This window comes from Thunnus thynnus, chromosome 19, assembly GCF_963924715.1.
Source record: "Thunnus thynnus chromosome 19, fThuThy2.1, whole genome shotgun sequence".
Classification (NCBI taxonomy): domain Eukaryota; kingdom Metazoa; phylum Chordata; class Actinopteri; order Scombriformes; family Scombridae; genus Thunnus; species Thunnus thynnus.
The window spans coordinates 5,615,890-5,633,424 of record NC_089535.1 but is presented as its reverse complement, the minus strand read 5'-3'; the positions used below and the strand labels follow the sequence as shown (position 1 = coordinate 5,633,424).

The window sequence follows — 17,535 nt, the reverse complement described above, 5'->3', positions numbered from 1 at the left end:
TGCTCAAATGTATAATTTATGGTATAAAAATATTGAAATCAGCTTATAAAAGACACTATTTGAAAGTTTTCATTGTATATCTACAGTAAAATAGTGTTTTTTATTGTAATGTAAACCCTCCCCTGCTTGCAAAAACAGAATTTTACACAATAATGATAATAATCTTTAGAAATAATTATAAAATATTGAGGACATGACAATACATGTGGTTCTGTTTCCATCTACTGTTATATTTCACAACTTTATGACACATGTAACATATAAACAAGTGTGAAGTACAAAAAGAGGAAACAAAGGGAATTCAGTCGTGACATAATAAAATAAATAGGGAATTGTGCAAGAAGCTTTTTTATATCCAATAAAAACATAATAACACACAGAATAAGGAACACATTAGCAAATAATGGGGCACAGATGAATAATCAAGTAACATTGGTCAATAATTTAATATATTTTAAAAGTTGTTTGTTGTTTTTTTGTTTTGCAGCTTGACTAGAGAATTGTAATAGAGCTCAATATCAGTTATAAGTTTGTTTTTCTATTGGTCCATTTCATTAAAAAGTAAACATTCTTGTGCATTTAGTGATTTTCAACATAAATTAAAGTCCTCCTCCACTTAAAAATCTGTTTTTCTTCTTGTTCCTACAGTTGGATGTTTGAGCTTCACTGTGCAGAATGATGTATGTTCAGTTTTCACTTTCATCTGCTGAAAGTGGAAAGTTTCTCTAAGCTTATTGTAAATCAGATTTTAAGCGGTTCATGAGAAAGATTTGTGACAAATAGTCAAAACAAATAGTTTGGAAACCAATTGTAGTCCAACATTCAACTTACAGAAGCGTGATGTGGAAACTGGAAGCATTTCACTGCACAAACACATCTTGTGTCCAACAGTTAAACCTAAGAAATGAAATATATTTGCACATTTATAGACTCTGGATTGTTTTTTTTAATAAGGGAGAAGGAGTTGATGTCATTTTAAGAGTTTTAACAAGATAATTTAACTTTTTTTGTGTGGAAAAAGTATCTTAAAACACGTCTAGAGGGGATCTTTTAAATATCTCAACCATAAAAGATGACCATGAAAATGAGCTGTGTTTGCTTTAAAGCAGATCCACATTCCGGTGGACCTTTGAACGTCACAGGAGGGGGGGTTGGTGGTGGGTCGAAGGGGGGGCGGTGTTGCGTTCACAGCCCCCTCCCCCAGAACCACGAGGCTCCTCTGTTGACAGGCCGATCACCGCCCATAAAGGCTCCCAGCGTTCAGCCCCGGCTTTACTGGTTCACCAGTAGGACAATGCAGCCTTCCTGGTGCCTCTGTCTGTAATTTCTGTCGACGCCCACCGGGAGAGCCACAGCCTGGAGAGCAGAGACGGGCGTTATTACCGCGACCCCCGCCTCCCTTTTTTTTTTTTTAAAGCTCAAACTCACAAAGGATTAGCAGCCGTGCGGGAATTCCGCCCTCCAGTCCTTATTTAGCACCGAGCCGACCGGACAGACCACGCCTGCTCTCAATTTGTCAACAAAGGGGTTTGACAAGCCCGGAGAAGCCCTGCCCCCATGTTTCCATAAAGGGATGATTTGGCCATACACGGCCAACAAGCCGCGGGTAACCTCTTCCCTTCCCGATCCCGTTCATATGGTGCGTTGACGTTAAAGCGGAGCTATCATGGCGGAGCGCGTACAGCAGCCCCCGGCCAAGCGGCTCTGCTGTAGACCGGGCTACAGTGCGACATGTCGGCAAGGCCAGCGGGCCGCGGGGGCGCCGTGCGGCGGTTCGGCTGCCGCCCAGGGCGAATCGAGCAAAACCCAGAACCCGGAGACTCTCCTGGACATCGCGGCGCGGAAAGTCGCGGAGAAGTGGCCGTTTCAGCGGGTGGAGGAGCGCTTCGAGCGGATCCCGGAGCCCGTGCAGAGGCGGATCGTGTACTGGTCTTTCCCGAGGAGCGAGAGGGAGATCTGCATGTACTCGTCGTTCAACACCGGCGGAGGCGTTGGCGGCGGCGGCGGTGGCGGTGGCGGCGGCGGGGAGGAGGTCGGAGGTAGCGGGGAGAGCAGCGACGAGACGCGGCTGCCGTTCCGACGGGGCATCGCTCTGCTGGAGAGCGGCTGCGTGGACAACGTACTGCAAGTCGGTGAGTCAAGTAGCCGCTTTATATGCTACAAATACACACATATCAACCCAAAATCACCCTTTTAAAAAAAACCCCCAACAACATTTACGGTTATATAGCTGGAATAATAGATAAAGTGACAACAAAGGGTGAAGCGGTCAGACAGACAGACACAGGGGGAGGCTACAATGGGGGCTTTAAATCTGCTGTGTGCATGAATGGGAATGTGTGACTGGGGCATTTAAATCCTGTTTTTGCTCAGGGCGGTTTGCATTTGAAATGTAGGGCATGTAAAGCCTCAAAATCCACTAATTGTGTTTAAAAAAAAACTCCACAAAGAGGCATTTCCATATCTTCACATCTCAAAAGCCACCAGAATATATGAGAAAAGAGAACTTATAATAATAATTTTTGGAAAAAAAAAAGAAAAAAGGGAAATACCCACATCTGCTTTTCTTGCTGCTGCTGCTGCTGCTTCAGAGGTGTCAATAAATAAGGCGAATGTGATATTTTGAGGTAGTTTGAGGTGAATTCATGACACTGGCAGACATTAAAAAAAAAACACCTAAATACGGAAAACATGACATTAATCCTAATATCACACTGATTAAACGAGCTCAAGGGGACTTTTGGAGATAGATCTTTACATTATAAATAACTTTTAACTAAAAATATCACACAGAAGTTAAAGGTTATGCTAAAAACACAGCCAAGGTCTTTTAAAATCAGTGTTAAATGATTACATGGAAGTATTGAGTAATAAAGGAAGTGCTGAGTGAGTGCTGGGTTGGGTCTCAACTGACACACATTACATTTGAATGACTTGTTCTGTTTGGCACAGTTGAAACGTTGCCGAATGATAATTGTTGTGTGTACTTTTTTTAGCATAATGAGTCGACATGTTGTACTTCACTTCCAGTAAAATACAGAAAATATGAGTTTGGGATGAAGTCAGATATGCGGTCGCACGCATTTTCTTGATGCATATTCAGATCTACTGTAGCTAAAGTGTGTTATTACTGGAGTGTTTTTAGTGCAGAATAACCACTACAGAAGTTTGCTCTCTTGTGGCAAGAAGAAGAAGGAAAAAAAAAAGAGAAGAAGAAGAAGAGACCATCAGAGTTACCGTATGTCGGCTTGTTTATAACCCAGTGAGTGAAACAGGAACAGACACCTGTGTGCTGAACTGACAGCCTCCTGTTCATGACAACTTTCCTCCACGCGACGACATGAATCAGTGACTCTGCAACACTGCGTTTTGCGTCATTTAGTTGCTTTTTTTTTATTACCCAGCACACATATCAAATACCCAGCATTCCTATTGTGAGTTTGTTCCTATTTTTATGTTCATTTGTGTCTTTCAAAGCTTCCTGTCGCCTCTTAAAAAAAAGAAAGAAAGAAAGAAAGGCAAACAAAAGCATCTTTTCACTCCCTTGTTAAGTAGAAGAGATTTGGAAGGGAGGAAGAAGAAGAAGCGTATTGAGCACAACGATTCCCTTTTTAAATGGGCCATGATTCACACCGATCTGCAGCCAATCGGCTCAGGTTTGTGTCTTTTTGTGTGTGTGTTGGTGTCTGTAATCACAAAAGACATAAGAGAGACAGAGACAGAGAGACAGAGAGAGATCGCTCAGCGGTGGTGGCGAATCGAAGAGATAGCTCACTTTAAATGAAGACAGTCTTCCAGTTTACAGCCGTTAATCGCTGGCCCGGTCAGCCGGGAGTCTTTTGATTGTGCTGCAGCTTGTCACCTGTGAGTTCAACCAGACTCGGGACACCTTCTTCACACAGCGCTGAAGGACTGTAATCCCATTACTCGGCACGGTTAATTTGAATTGTAATGCAATCTGAACACTTCAGTTTCTGCATGACCCAGTCGCCCCCCCACCCACACACCCCCTCATTCCTTCCCACTACTCCCCCCCCTCAACTTTTAAAATGCAGGAGGTTCATGTGGGCTTTGTGTACTCACTGAAGGGCCACAGGAAATACACACTCTCAACACACACACACACACCAGCCTCTGTCCTGCCAAAACCAGAGGCCTATATATTCCCAGATATTGGGAAATGTTTTTTTCAGGGAAACTGAATCGGGGGTTGTTATTCCAGAGAGAGAAGGTGTGGGAGGGGGGGGGTTTGATCTGCATGCTTACAAAGAGGAATAACAGTAGCGCACACACACACATCATATATAGGGAGGGTTTCTTGGCTGATTGCACCCTGGCTTGGAATTTGCCGGAAAAATAGAGCCAAGAAGTGATAAATAAAAGATGTAATCTCCCCACGTGTGGGCCGTACCAGAGGAGGGAGGTTTGTCGCAGCAGACCTTGAGGAAATGAATTGGCACACATTTGCTGTGGACCCTCTTACCCCACAACAAACCCTCACTGTTAATCAGCGCAAAGATAAAGGGAGCCATTTTTCTTTACACGAGCAAATACAGCAGCTTCAGACTTGAGGGTTACTGTAATTTTTTATTTTATTTTTTTCCTCCTCCCCTCTCCGCATCCTTGTGGTGATGTTATTGAGCTGGATGAAGCTTTTTGCACCAAAAGAAATAACTAAAAGTGTGAACACACAGGAAGCCCGTCGGCACTTTAATACCAAACAATAATAAAAAAATATTTGTGCCTTTTTTCAGCTATAACCTGCAGCAGACACACGGTAACATGCGACGACACAAAAATCAAATATTAAAGGATAAATTCACAGTTTTTAAAGTGTGCCTCAGGTGTCCATATGATCTCCTGTTCATACTGGCTGTTAAAAGATCCCTTTCAAATGTGCTTTTTAAACTTTTAAATACATGACTGTACATTATAAGTGCATTATGAAGGGATCTTCTAATGGTCGGTATGAACAGGAGGAATGATTACAGCAAGAAAAAACATGTTTCACTGTTGATTTAGTCTCCTGACTGTTGTTTTAAGACAGACAGTCCTTTAAAAACACAGAAAAAATGAAAACGCTGGTTTATAACTATTCATAACTGGTCAATAATTGTTGCCATCAGTGATCTAATTGGCTTAAACATTTCGTTAAGTTTGGAAAGTCATGGCTCTGAACATAAGATGGAACTGATTAAAGCTTATAAATGAGATTAAATCCTGCTGTTTTTTAAAAGGTATATGCAATAAATTGTCAAAGCATGTGCAAATAAAAATATGAAGAAAAAAAAATCGGTGAAATCTGCATAAGTTCAAAGTGAAAAATCCACTATAAAGTCAGTATGTTATGGGGTCAAAACCAAAACAAGATCATCTTTAAACAAAGCAGACGAAGCCTCTTTTTTTTTTTTATTGAGTCTGATTCAACATCCTGCGAGCTCCTCCGGCGTGGAGTCACTCTGCAGTGAGTTTCATGCAGAGAAGCAGCTGAGAACATGAAAGCCTTTTGTCTCATTCAGTTTGTACTGAGGGACGGGGGGTGGGAGGGTGGGGGGGGGCAGAAAGCAGAAACACACAAACACTAACTTCTGCTAAAATTTCCAGACATATATAACAGAGGAAAACCCAGATGTGATGAAGTGAAAAAAAGACTACATCTTTATTAATTGAGCGTATTATATTAGTTTAATACAATAATAATAGTCTGATAGTGAGGTAAATATAATGAGTCAGTGTCAGAGGTGTGAGAAAAAAACGTTAGCTACAAACATTAAAACGACTTCCCCTATTTTTGGTAAATTTTCTTTATAATCAGCTGACTGGAAGTGTGTCAGTGTATTTTGGTGCTAATTGTCGACTGTGACGTCATGACAGCTTCCCAAAAATGAAGGGAAGTGGCTGCATTATATCATAAGTCCCGCCCCCTCAATGTTAGCGGATGGGACATGAGCCAAACTAAAACAACCAATCAAAGTGTACGTCAAATACATTATTCCCAAAGATTGTTTCTATCATTTGAGGTCGTTCTTATCATGCTGATGTTTGTCCAAGTGCTCATTTTGCTGATGAGTTTGTTTTTAATTAGTTATTTGACGTCATGATTGACAGCTGCGACAGCCGCTCTCGAACTTCGGTCAGGTCCGTCTCTACCGCGCAGACTCTGGCTCCGAATGATGTCACGCAAGATGGCCGCCCCCTGTAAAGGAGATATTTTGGCTTCACTTTTGCACAGCGGCAGGAAGTGGAGTCGTGTCGTCCATATTTATAAACAGTCTATGGTGTTAATAAGTGTAAGATTACTTTTAGTGACGTTTGTTTCAGTCGTGCTGAAGAACGATGTTGTTTTAAAAGCTTAATCGTCTCTTTAACTTGTGTCTTTTATCAGAAAGTTATGATGAACAGAAGTGTTTCTATCATTTCCAGCCGTCATCACTCACAACTAAGAGTCTACAGTCATGCTAGCAGCTCTGTGAGGCTGCACTTACAGAATAGATGCTAATGACAACATGCTAACATGCTCATAACGAAGATGCTAATGCTGCTAAATGAAAAGTTAAGTTCACCAGAGTTACTGCAGTTCATCCTGAGCGGAAACATGAATGTATTTCACGGCAATCTGTCCAACAGCTGTTGAGATGTTTCACTAAAAAAAAACACAAATATGAACCTCATGGTTGCATTAATAAGGAAAAGTCAGAGGATCAACAGAAACAGCAGCTAACCACGAACATTTGTACAAAATTTAACAGCAAATGTATGATGTAGTTGTTGAAATATTGCTAGAAATGCAACGATTAGTTGATTAATCGGCAGAAAATGAATCAGAACCAGCTATTTTCATAATCAAATAATTGTTTTGAGTCGTTTATTTTGACAAAAAAATGCTAAAATTCTCTGGTTTCAGCTTCTTAAATGTCAATATTTCTTATTTCTTTCATCCTCTATGACAGTTAACTGTTGGTCAGGGAAAAAAACAAGACATTTTAGATTGCATCTTGGGTTTTTTTCTGACATTTTATGGACCAAATGACTAACAGATAATGAAAATAATCACTAGTTGCAGCTCTAAATATTCCAGTCCGAACCACAGCGGCGGATCAACAGATCCACCGACGTTTTCATCCGTGAAACTGCATTTCATGATAAGATTTCCTGGATGTTTCCAGTATTGCGGTTTTGTTTTTGAGGCCTAAACCGCTTTTGGAGTCCCAACGAGTTTAGGTTCAACGCTCTGTCAAGGACGCCGGGAGTAGCTTGATCTCAGGGCTGAGGGGTTTTCATGGTAAACATGACGTGGACGCGGAGCGGAGCTTGAGCTGGTGCGCGTCGGTTGGGGGTGTGTGTGAGTTGAAGTATAGGTCTGAGCTGAAGTATAGGCTTCAGTGACATGTTGAAGTATAGGCTGTGGTGTTTATGTGCACTGAGTGATGTTTATTTCAGATGGAGAATCTGCACTCACTCTGTCAAAACAACTTGAGAATGGAGAGGAAAAAATGTATACTAACAAACACCGAGCAGGGAAATACATGGTTTCTATATATGGAGGGAAAACATGTGCTGTAATGTGTTCGTTACCGGCTATTATTGCACTTTACAGCAGGTCAAGTTCACACCTCTTTTTTTTTTTTTACACACTTTCTCTCCCCGTCTGATCCCCTGTTGATGAGTTTCCATCTGCCTCTGCTGTAGAAGGTCAAAGGTCATTGAAACATCGATGCTGTTAGTATGCAGTGTTTGTTGCTGACGGAAAAAAAAAAAAAAAAATGTGAACGCCTCCGTCCTCTTTCCTCTTCTTATTTACCTGCTCACAGCCCTTAAAGGAAGTCAAGAGATTATTTTCTTGATTAAATGTTTGAAAATAGTGAACAAAGTGTCCCAGAGTCCAAGTTGATAAAGTTAAATGTGCTTGTTTTGTCCAACCAACAGTCCAAAAACCTAATGACACTCAATTTAGAGCTGTTGATTAATTGATTTAGTGCAGCTATGTTAATATTTGTCATTTTTTAAAGAAAAAAGACAAATATTTGCTGGTTGCAGCTTCTCAAATGTGAGAATATGAAGCTTTTCTATGTCATACATGATGATAAACTGATTATTTCTGGCTCTCAGGGATTATAACTGGTGTTTTTTCACTATTTTCTGACATTTTATTGACAAAACAAAATTCGAAACAGATCGATTAATCAAGAGTATAACCGGTACGTTAGTTGATGATGTAAATAATGGTTAGTTGAAGCCTTTATGCTGAACATTTTCTGGATCCAGCTTAAGATGATTTGCTGCTTTTTTCATGTCATTTGTAGCAATAAACTAACAATATTTCAATTTCTGAGTGTTTGTCAGTCTATTTTGGGCACTTTTCTGTATTTTTGGACATTTTATTAAGCAAATAATTAACCGATTAATCAAGAAAACATCCAGCAGATTGTGTCATAACAAAAATAATCAGTAGTTGCCTTAAAAACATAGTTTTTCTCCTTTGGGAACAGAAAAATGCTTAAATCTCGTTTCAGACATTCTTTCCTTTCTGTCAGACAGAGATCGCGTGTTTATTTGCACGTCCGTACCAATTAAAACTCAAGCGCTGCTGAAACGGTTACGACTGAGTTTACGTCAACATTACCGTCATTTTGTACACTGACGTGCAGAATTTGAGACTCGGCCCTCAAGTCTGTCACAGGCCTGTTGCTTCATCGACGGAGGGCTGATAGAGGGACTGATGGTCTGCTGGAGTCCGATACGCTTCTGTATCTGGAGTTTTTCCACACATTTCATCTTGTGATATTGATGAAGAAGCGCTCTGGTCTGTAAGGTCAGAGGTCAGGTTGGCATAGCGTCACTCCGCAGTCATATCTAACTGGGTGTGATGCATTTCTGAGTCCAGAGTTCAGCCAAAACTTCACCCGCTCTTCCCTGAAATGGACGTTTTGGCTCGATGATCAGCCGGCGAGGTGCGGCGTCCTGAGACAAGTGTTACTCCTTCTTCACTCGTCATTACGTACTCCTGCTTCATGATTAGACGCTTCACTCAGAGAGCTCTTGACATCAGAGTCAAGTAAGCTTCAGCTCAGACTTGGATGCTTTTTTTTTTACCAGACGGTGGAGCTGATCCTGATCTTCTTTTACAGATCTGTATTTATATATAAATCTACTATTTAAACTACTGCTTAGAATAAAATACCAGGTTGTATTACAATCAATCAATCTAGAACACCTGATCGATGAATCTATTAGTCATTGGACATAAAATGAATCAGCAACTTTTGAAATAATTGATAAATCTTTTAAGTTTGGCTGCAACTAACAATTATTTTCATTATCGATTAATATGCAGATTATTTGCAATTCATTGTTTTATCGCTTTGTCTATGAGTTCCATCTTGAAATGTCTTGTTTTATCTGATTAACAGTCCAAAAATTTAATATATTCAGTTTACTATCATGTATGACACAGAAAAGCTTCAAATCAACACATTTTACAACCTGCAAACCAGCAAATTTTTAGCATTTTTGCTCAAAAAATGACTAAAACTATTAGTTGATTATCAAAATAGGTTGACTAATTAATTAATCGATTAATCCTTGTAGCTCTACTTTTACATCAGTGTTTTTAACAAAAACATTTTCTGGTTCCAGCTTCTCAACTGTGAGAAACGGCTGCTTTTCTCTGGTTTACATCATAAATTAAAAATCTACGGATTTTGGACTGTTTGTCAGACAAAACAAACAATTTGAAGACAATTTTTTTTGCTATTTTCTGACATTTTAAAGACAAATATTAGAATAATCAGCTGATTAATTGGTTATAAGATGAACAAACCCACTTTAGCTTCATAATTCTGAGAGAAACAAACATGAATTTTAGTCTATTTGTGCACAACTGTTGCTTATATTAATCTCTGATATTGTGATTCAGCACATAGTTACACTCTCAGCTGCTAAACTCAGCATACTATATTGAATTAAACTTGAGCTAAGCACCTCACAGCACAAATTTGTTGTAACACACACACACACACACACACTCATGAAGCTTCAGGCCTCTTGTATACACTGATTATTGCTGGCTCGCTTCCTCATCTGCAATTTTATGAAGAATCGATGAATCGGCGCTCACCTACTGAATGATGCAAAGCTTTACAAGCATGCCGAAGGAGCTCGCACACACACACACACACACACACACACACACGCGCTGCACTCGGCCCTTTAGGTTGTTGATCAGCATTAATAGTGTATGCATAGCTCAATATGCTTCTGCTCTGCAAGATCAATTTTTATTGGAGCTACATGTTTTGAAACGAACGCTGGGCTGGATTTTCAGACCAGCCATTGGCAAAAAAAAAACCTGCCATTTTGAAAAATGATTTTACACTTCAGTGAGCGTGCTTGTATAAATTTTAAGGGGGGAAAAGAGTCTAACTGAATGTTAACAGAGGCACATCTGAGCGGAGTGGACAGTGAGGCAGTTTGATGTAAAAGTCCCACAACTGAGTTAATCTGAGTTTTCCTGTTGTTGCTGGTTGAAGCCTTGGAGTTCTGCCCAGGTATTTTCCAGGTCAGTGTCAGACACCACGAGGAATGTAACTAAGTTTTTCATTTCTGCTTCCACATGGACATTAAAAGCCGCACGGACACATTCACATTCACATTTTGAATGGACTTTTTGGCTGCGTATAAACACATTTTATGTTTCATGAGTTAAGACTTTTAAAAAGAAATTCCTACGAGAAGACTAAAACCAAAAAGTGCTCTCTGACATGCCTACCGAGTCTGTGGCACACTGTAAGATGAGGATTTAATTTTTTAAAGGGGACGTATCCTGCACATTTACAGCTCTATATATTTATATTCTGGGGCTCTACTGGAATATCTTTGCATGATTTACAGTTCAAAAAACTCCTTATTTATCTTATACTGGCCCTTTTATGCAGCCCCTCAGTTCAGCCTCTGTCTCAAACAGGCCGTTTTAGCTCCTGTCTCTTTAAGGCTCACTCTCTTCTGATTGGTCAGCCTCAGGAAGCTTCCTCCTCGCTTCTTTTTTCTTGTCCTTTACTTGAAATAGAAACTTCTCAAATACATCTGTACATGTTCGAGCCCGAATCCGATCCGAAATGTTCGAGTGGACAACGCAAACAACCTTAACGACGATGTTTGTTGGCTTGTGTGAACAATCTGATGTCAGTTCAATGAGGAAGTAGAGGTAAATACGGCTTTTAATGTGAAAGGAGCATTTTTACAGATGTTCACCTCTAGTTTTAGGACTTTGACCATGTTTAACATAAACATCCGACATTATAACAGCATAAAAATAACAGAAAATCACAAAAATTAAGATGCGTCCCCTTTAAAAACAGCAGTGTAGTTTTTTTGATACTCTAACAGGAAGAGCGAATTTTTTGGGGACTATTTTCAGCAGCGGATTAATACACATTTGGTGCTCTAGCGAGTATTTCTGGCAGCAGGACAGTGTGTGTGTGGGATTGAGTCGAATTGATGTGTTTTTAATAGTTTTTTGGACAACAACGGAGCTCTGTGGCACAGAGGAAGAATATATATATCAGGCTTCTTGTTGGTAGATAAATCCCGTTGTTGGTTTTGGTCTTTTCATGGGATTTATCGACGATATAGAAAAATATTGAACGTCACCAACCTTATCCTTTTAAGGCCTGAGCCGGTTAGCAGGTAACATTTGCTTATAATCTTTCGCCACAGCTGCTCCAGACTGGTTTTTAACACCCTTCCCACATCCATCCACATCTCCCTGATCTGTATTCCTCTGCCGTATCCCTTCATCATTAACCTTCAACTCAAGGGAGAGGAGAGGCGACGGAGCAGAGAGGCGGATGGAGGAGGGGAGTAACTAGTTTACCTCCGTCTGCCCTCGACCGGGCTCGATAAATCCCGTTTTGTTCTTGGACGACACATAATGCTACTGCTAATATGAACAGCTAGATACACCTTTTCCTCCTAGAGCTGTAGAAACCAGCCAAGTTGTCTCTTTTCTTTGTGGTGGTGGGGGGGGGGCGTCTGGGGAGTTTTATTCAACCCCACACTGTCTCAGCAAGTCAAAGCCTGCCGCTGTCCTCGCCGCATGGGACTCCCGGGCCCCCATGGGGTCGGTCTCCGTAGACGAACGCCCTTCGGACCTCTCCGCAGCTCTGCAAACAAGAGCGCCGTAGTTAATAACAGGTGAACCGCTTCGAGCATTTCAAACATATTAGTACGGCTCACGATTTTTTTTTTTTTGTGGTCTGTTCTCGATCTGCTCGTGAAGAAGTGTAGAGGAAATGAGATGAGCTGTGAGGGCCTGTGGTGAGAGACTGTCTGAGCGGAGCAGCAACCGGCTCACCTCTCCCGGCCTCGACTGTTAATCAGAAGCTGCTTATGAGCAATGCTTACCTTTTTTTAATGGGAACTTAAAGGTGTCATCCATCAGAGGGCCGTTACCTTAGCTCGCAGCCAGAGCGTGCTTAATGAAGACTGATGGTTCCTCTCTTTACCTCTCCTCCTTGTCCTCTCTGAACACTTAAATCACTCGTGTTTGTTTAGCCAAATTCAAAGACTGTGTGTCACATAAACTAAAAAACCCATCGACTGAGACATGCACATCTTCCTCCCCCTCCCCCCCCCCCCTCCTCCTCCCTCAGCGTTGTCACGGGACCTATAACCATCCGCTTCCTGTTCACCTCTTTACTCGGGGATCTCCTGTCTGCTTTCAGTTTATTATTCTGCCTCTTTGCATGCTCCACCTTTCCACCTACGTCTGTATCTGTAATAACATGCAAATGATCTCGTTCTCCTTGTCCAACTGAAGCTGCAGGCCCCCCCCCCCCCACCCTCCCCACACCCCCTCACCCCCCACCCCCCCTTCCCAACCCCTTCGGCATAGCTCTCTGACTCATACATGGGACGCTGCTTTTGGGTGAGCGCCTCATTGCTTCAACAGGTACACATGTTGAGGTTTAGACAAGTAAAACCAGGTTTTTAAGGCTCACCCTGAAACTATTTGATTATTTATCCATCGTTTTAAAGACTTCCAGGGAAGCTGTTGCACAACTTTAGTGCCACGTATGAGAAATCCTTCCATGTCCTCTTGACTCCATGATTTCATCCGAGCTAATCGATTGACATAAAATAAATCGGCGACTATTTTGATAATCAATTAACAGTTTATGTCACTTTTCAATGACGTTACAGCTTTCAGTCGTCTTATCTGTTAGTAAATTGAATATCTTTGACTTCTGGACAGACGAAACAAGCAATATGAAGGAAAAGTGTGACGGATTTTACGCTATTTTCTGACGCTTCATAGACCAAATTAATCTATTAAAGAGAAACTCAGGCGATGCTCATAAAGTCAGGGGGACTTATAAGAGACTGATTAAAAAACAATGACCAAAAAATCAAAGCAGCAGGGGCCAAAATACCCTTTAGTATGAGTCAAAATGCCTTTAGTGTGAGTCAAGCTTCAGTGACTCTGGATCCTGCAATTCCCATAATGCAACTTAATAGGGTCAGAGGAGTGAAGTGTTTTTCTCCATTCTGTGTTCCCATTTCAATTTTTTTTTTCTTGAAATATTAACCTCAGTGTTCCTTACGATAGAAACACAGGAGTCTCCTGAATGAAATAGTTTTAATTATCTTAACTTTGTTTGTCTGTTTGGCTGACGGCTTGAAATACTATAATACCCACGAGTCAAAAGGCATCAAAATTGATTTGTAGTTGTTGCAGGAATGAATAAAACACAACGCCCTATTTGCTAAAAGTATTCAAAAGTAACCCAGACTCCAAAAGTGAATTAATTGAGGTCTATATTTATCTTCTGGGGCTCTACTTGAATATATTTGCAGCATTTACAGTTGAAAAAAAACTCCTTATTTATCTTACAGCTCCTCGGTTCAGCCTCCGTCTGAAACAGGCCGTTTTAGCTCCTGTCTCTTTAAGGCCTCCCTCTCGATGAGCCCTGATTGGTCGGTTTCAAGCAGACAGTAGTATAAAGATTTCACATCTTTACTGGAAACTTCTCAAATACGTCTGTACGTGTTGGAGCTTGAATACGATCCGAAATATGAGAGTCAGCAACGCAAACACCCTTAGAAACAAAGGCTACAGAGCAGAGGGGGCGTTTGTGGGCATGTGCAAACAATATGATGTCATCACAAGGAGGAAGTAGATGTAACTTGGCAAACAAAACGTTCAGAGCAGGCTGAAGCTTTTTGACTTTCTATCTATCTCTGTTGACTTTTTTTTTATCATAGACATACAACATCATAACAGTATATAGACAACAGAAAATCACAAAAAAAAGCATGATATATCCCTTTAAAACGGCTGAGTAGTACTCCCTGTGATGAATAAACTGACTTTTATGTGTGTCAAGAAGTAAGAATATAATGGGCAGATTCTTCAATAATAGTTGTGTATGATTAGGTTCCTTTTAAAAGCCTTCACAAGGTCACACTCACACCTCCAGGATGACACAAGCTCTCACAAGCCCTGCAAACTTCTCCGGTATGTTTCTGCACAAAAGGGGGGGGTATGCCTGGCATGCGCCTACAAGTTGAGTCATTGTTTTCATCTGTTAACGATGAGTAATGTCAGTGAGTATGACGGAAACCGAACACGTTTTTAAAACCATATCGACTGGGCTGTAATGCAGTTTAAAGCAGGGAGTGGTAGCTGAGAGGAATGGATGGTGATCAGACGCCGGGATGAGGTTTCATCATGGTGTCCGCCGAGGTGAGATGTGAACGCCAGCCCCCCCCCCCCCCCCCCCCCCCCCAATGTGTGTGTTTGACAGATATCATTTTTATTCACCGCCAGAGAGAGAGAGAGAGAGAAAAGAGAATTAATATCTATAAAGTCTGAGCTGCCAGCGAGTATAATCATGATCATATTTCTGTTTTTTTGTGTGTGTGTGTGTGTGTGTGTGTGTGTGTGTGTGTGTGTGAGAGAAGCACTCAGTCATGGCAGTGACATGACGAATCACATCGCAGCTGAGCAGGAAGGTAGCTCCAGCTGGCAAATGAGATGCAGAACGGAAAAGAGATGGTTGCTCTGCTGTAGCCTCTCAGGCAGGAACGGACTGATAATGTGGTTCGACAGAAACCAAAATAACCGCGCACTCAAACAAAGAACGAGCAGACTGATGATGAGGGTTGAACAACTTGATTGTAGTGTTATTTAACCTCCAGCAGTAACACCTGCTGGTTAAGCTGAACGATTTTTTTTTTCTCCCCCCCCCCCCCAGAAATGTTGAGCAAGCTGTGTTGTCTGTTTAACCCAAATAGAAAGGAGGTTGAGGGTGTGTGATTCTGGTTTGATGCTCTGCCTTGATAACGTGTGACCTGCATCCTGTTTTGACAGTATGGGGCCCCTCCTTCTCAGTGACGCTGTAGGAAAGTATTTTCCTCCTAGAGGCACGCCGTTATGACGTTACGCTGACAGTTAAACGGCTGCTCTCAGTCAGCCAGACACAAAGACAAAGCCCAGAGTATGTTGTTGGGTTAGTTTATTCAACACACACGAACATACAGTACATACATGCCCACATACACAGCTTGATTCGATTGTTAATGATTAGACAAAAGCCTGAATCTGTTCAAACATGCAAAAGTGCAGGTTTATCCACCGTTAGCTTTTCAGATACAAAAGACTCCCTTTCTTAGTGATGTGATGAAAAATGCTCATTGATAATGATGTTAAATGTTACTGAGTTGGGTTGGGCACCATTCACATTTTGATACCAGTACCTGTAATAACTGTAAAACTTTCTCTTTGATAACAAAAATGTAATTTCAGTTGTAAAAAATAAGTCAAAACTTCAAAATTTCAACATTATTTATTTAGAACATTTTGTTTGGTAAGGTAAAATAAATAAGAATAAAGAATAAATTACTAATAAACAAGGTAAAATAAGTTGTTTACCTGTTGGAGGTGTGTTGGTCGTCTGCAGCTCTTCATCAAACATCATCATCACCGTGGCTGCTTGTACTCTTCCTCCTTCCATTATTTCTAACTGATCCGCTGAGCAAATAGCTCCAAATAGCACAGCTAACAAAGCTCCGCTAAGTCAGTGATTAAAAACATTTAATGTCTTCATTAAGTTCTTCACAATAACAACTTTCTGTTAGTTTGTCAGTGGAAAGCTTTTAATATGAGGAAGCAGCAGCAGCAGGAAGTGTTTTCATCAGCAGTAACTTAACACGACTCCGATACGGCTGAAAATGATCAGGATCAGGATATCTGAAAGTACAAACAGGAACACAGGAGAGAATTTCAAGTGCACGTATGTCATTAAACTAGGAGATAAACTTTTATCAGCATTTATTTGAATTCACAACACGACTCGCTCTCAAAGTACCGGAATTTGGCACCGATTGATCTAACGTGAAGAGGTGCTCGGTAGAACCAACGTAATTCAGTCGGTACCCTTAAAAAAAGTTCAATCAGCACCCAACCTCGTTACTGAGACACATAACTTAACTCAGCTAACAGTTTCTGGTGTCAAACCACAAAACATGATCTTTAACTATGACATCACGGGGGTTTTGGAGGTTTTTTTCTCAAGACAAACAACATAACAGGTCATAATGTCAGACGCCCTGAAATGACATATACTTAGTTTGAGTGACAGCTGCCGTCTGAATACATGTGGACAGATTTCTTCATTTAGAGGAGGAGGAGGAGGGTGGATGGAGGCCTCAACCCAACAGTGGACTTTACCACAGGTGACCACTGTTGGTTTCCTGTTTCCAACCACGAGTAGGGACAGTTTTTTTAAAAACCGCAACTATGGTCATTCTGTAACCTTAAATCTGTGGTTATTATTGTAGCCATGAAGATGAAGGCGGTCTAATTTTAAGGAAGTAGTAACTTTAACCCACACCACGCTTCTTTAACGTTAACCAGACCTTTAACACAACGTTATCACACCATAAAACGTCATCATTTTTAACAGTAATGGTTTTGGAAAGCACAGACGAATTATGTCGTCATGGTGATTGATTGGCGCCAGATTAGAAAACGCTCCTTTGTGTCTTTCTGGAGTCACGTGGTTGTTTAGGAGGACTTGTTGGGGATTCGTCATTTACACACTACAATTTATGAAATGTACTGAATATTAGTCACACAATTAAATGTATTTTGTAATGTACAAGTTAATTCCACACCAAACAAACTACCTAAAAGATTCGATAAGCCGATTCTTATCCGATAAAATGCTATCGGACCCCAATCTCTAATTGAAAGGTGGGATTTTGGCGTTCCATATCAAGAATAATAAAGAACCCAGTCCAGGAGAACAAAATGAGGTATAATAGGAGCTCCAGGATTATAATTAACAACTATATGCACTTCACCAACTTAATTTCCATCTGACAACAAAACACAAATAAAGAAACTTCTACTGTATGTCCATGAGTCTGTTGAACAAGTGCATGCTGGGAAGCTTCCCTACACATCTACACTTCATCTGATCAATACTCAGCCAATCATGTCAGTGCTGATCACGGTTTCGACTCTCATGTGGC

General features: G+C 41.0%; 1 protein-coding gene across 1 annotated transcript in view; it reads left to right on the top strand.

Annotated features, from left to right (window-relative positions):
* Window positions 1–1,132: 1,132 nt before the first annotated feature.
* Window positions 1,133–17,535, top strand: part of zswim6 (zinc finger, SWIM-type containing 6) — a 51,538-nt gene continuing 35,135 nt past the window's right edge. The window contains exon 1 of the mRNA XM_067573886.1: window positions 1,133–2,132. Coding sequence (XP_067429987.1) covers window positions 1,667–2,132 — 466 coding nt within the window. The 5' untranslated portion in view covers window positions 1,133–1,666. The remainder of the gene's footprint in view (window positions 2,133–17,535) is intronic.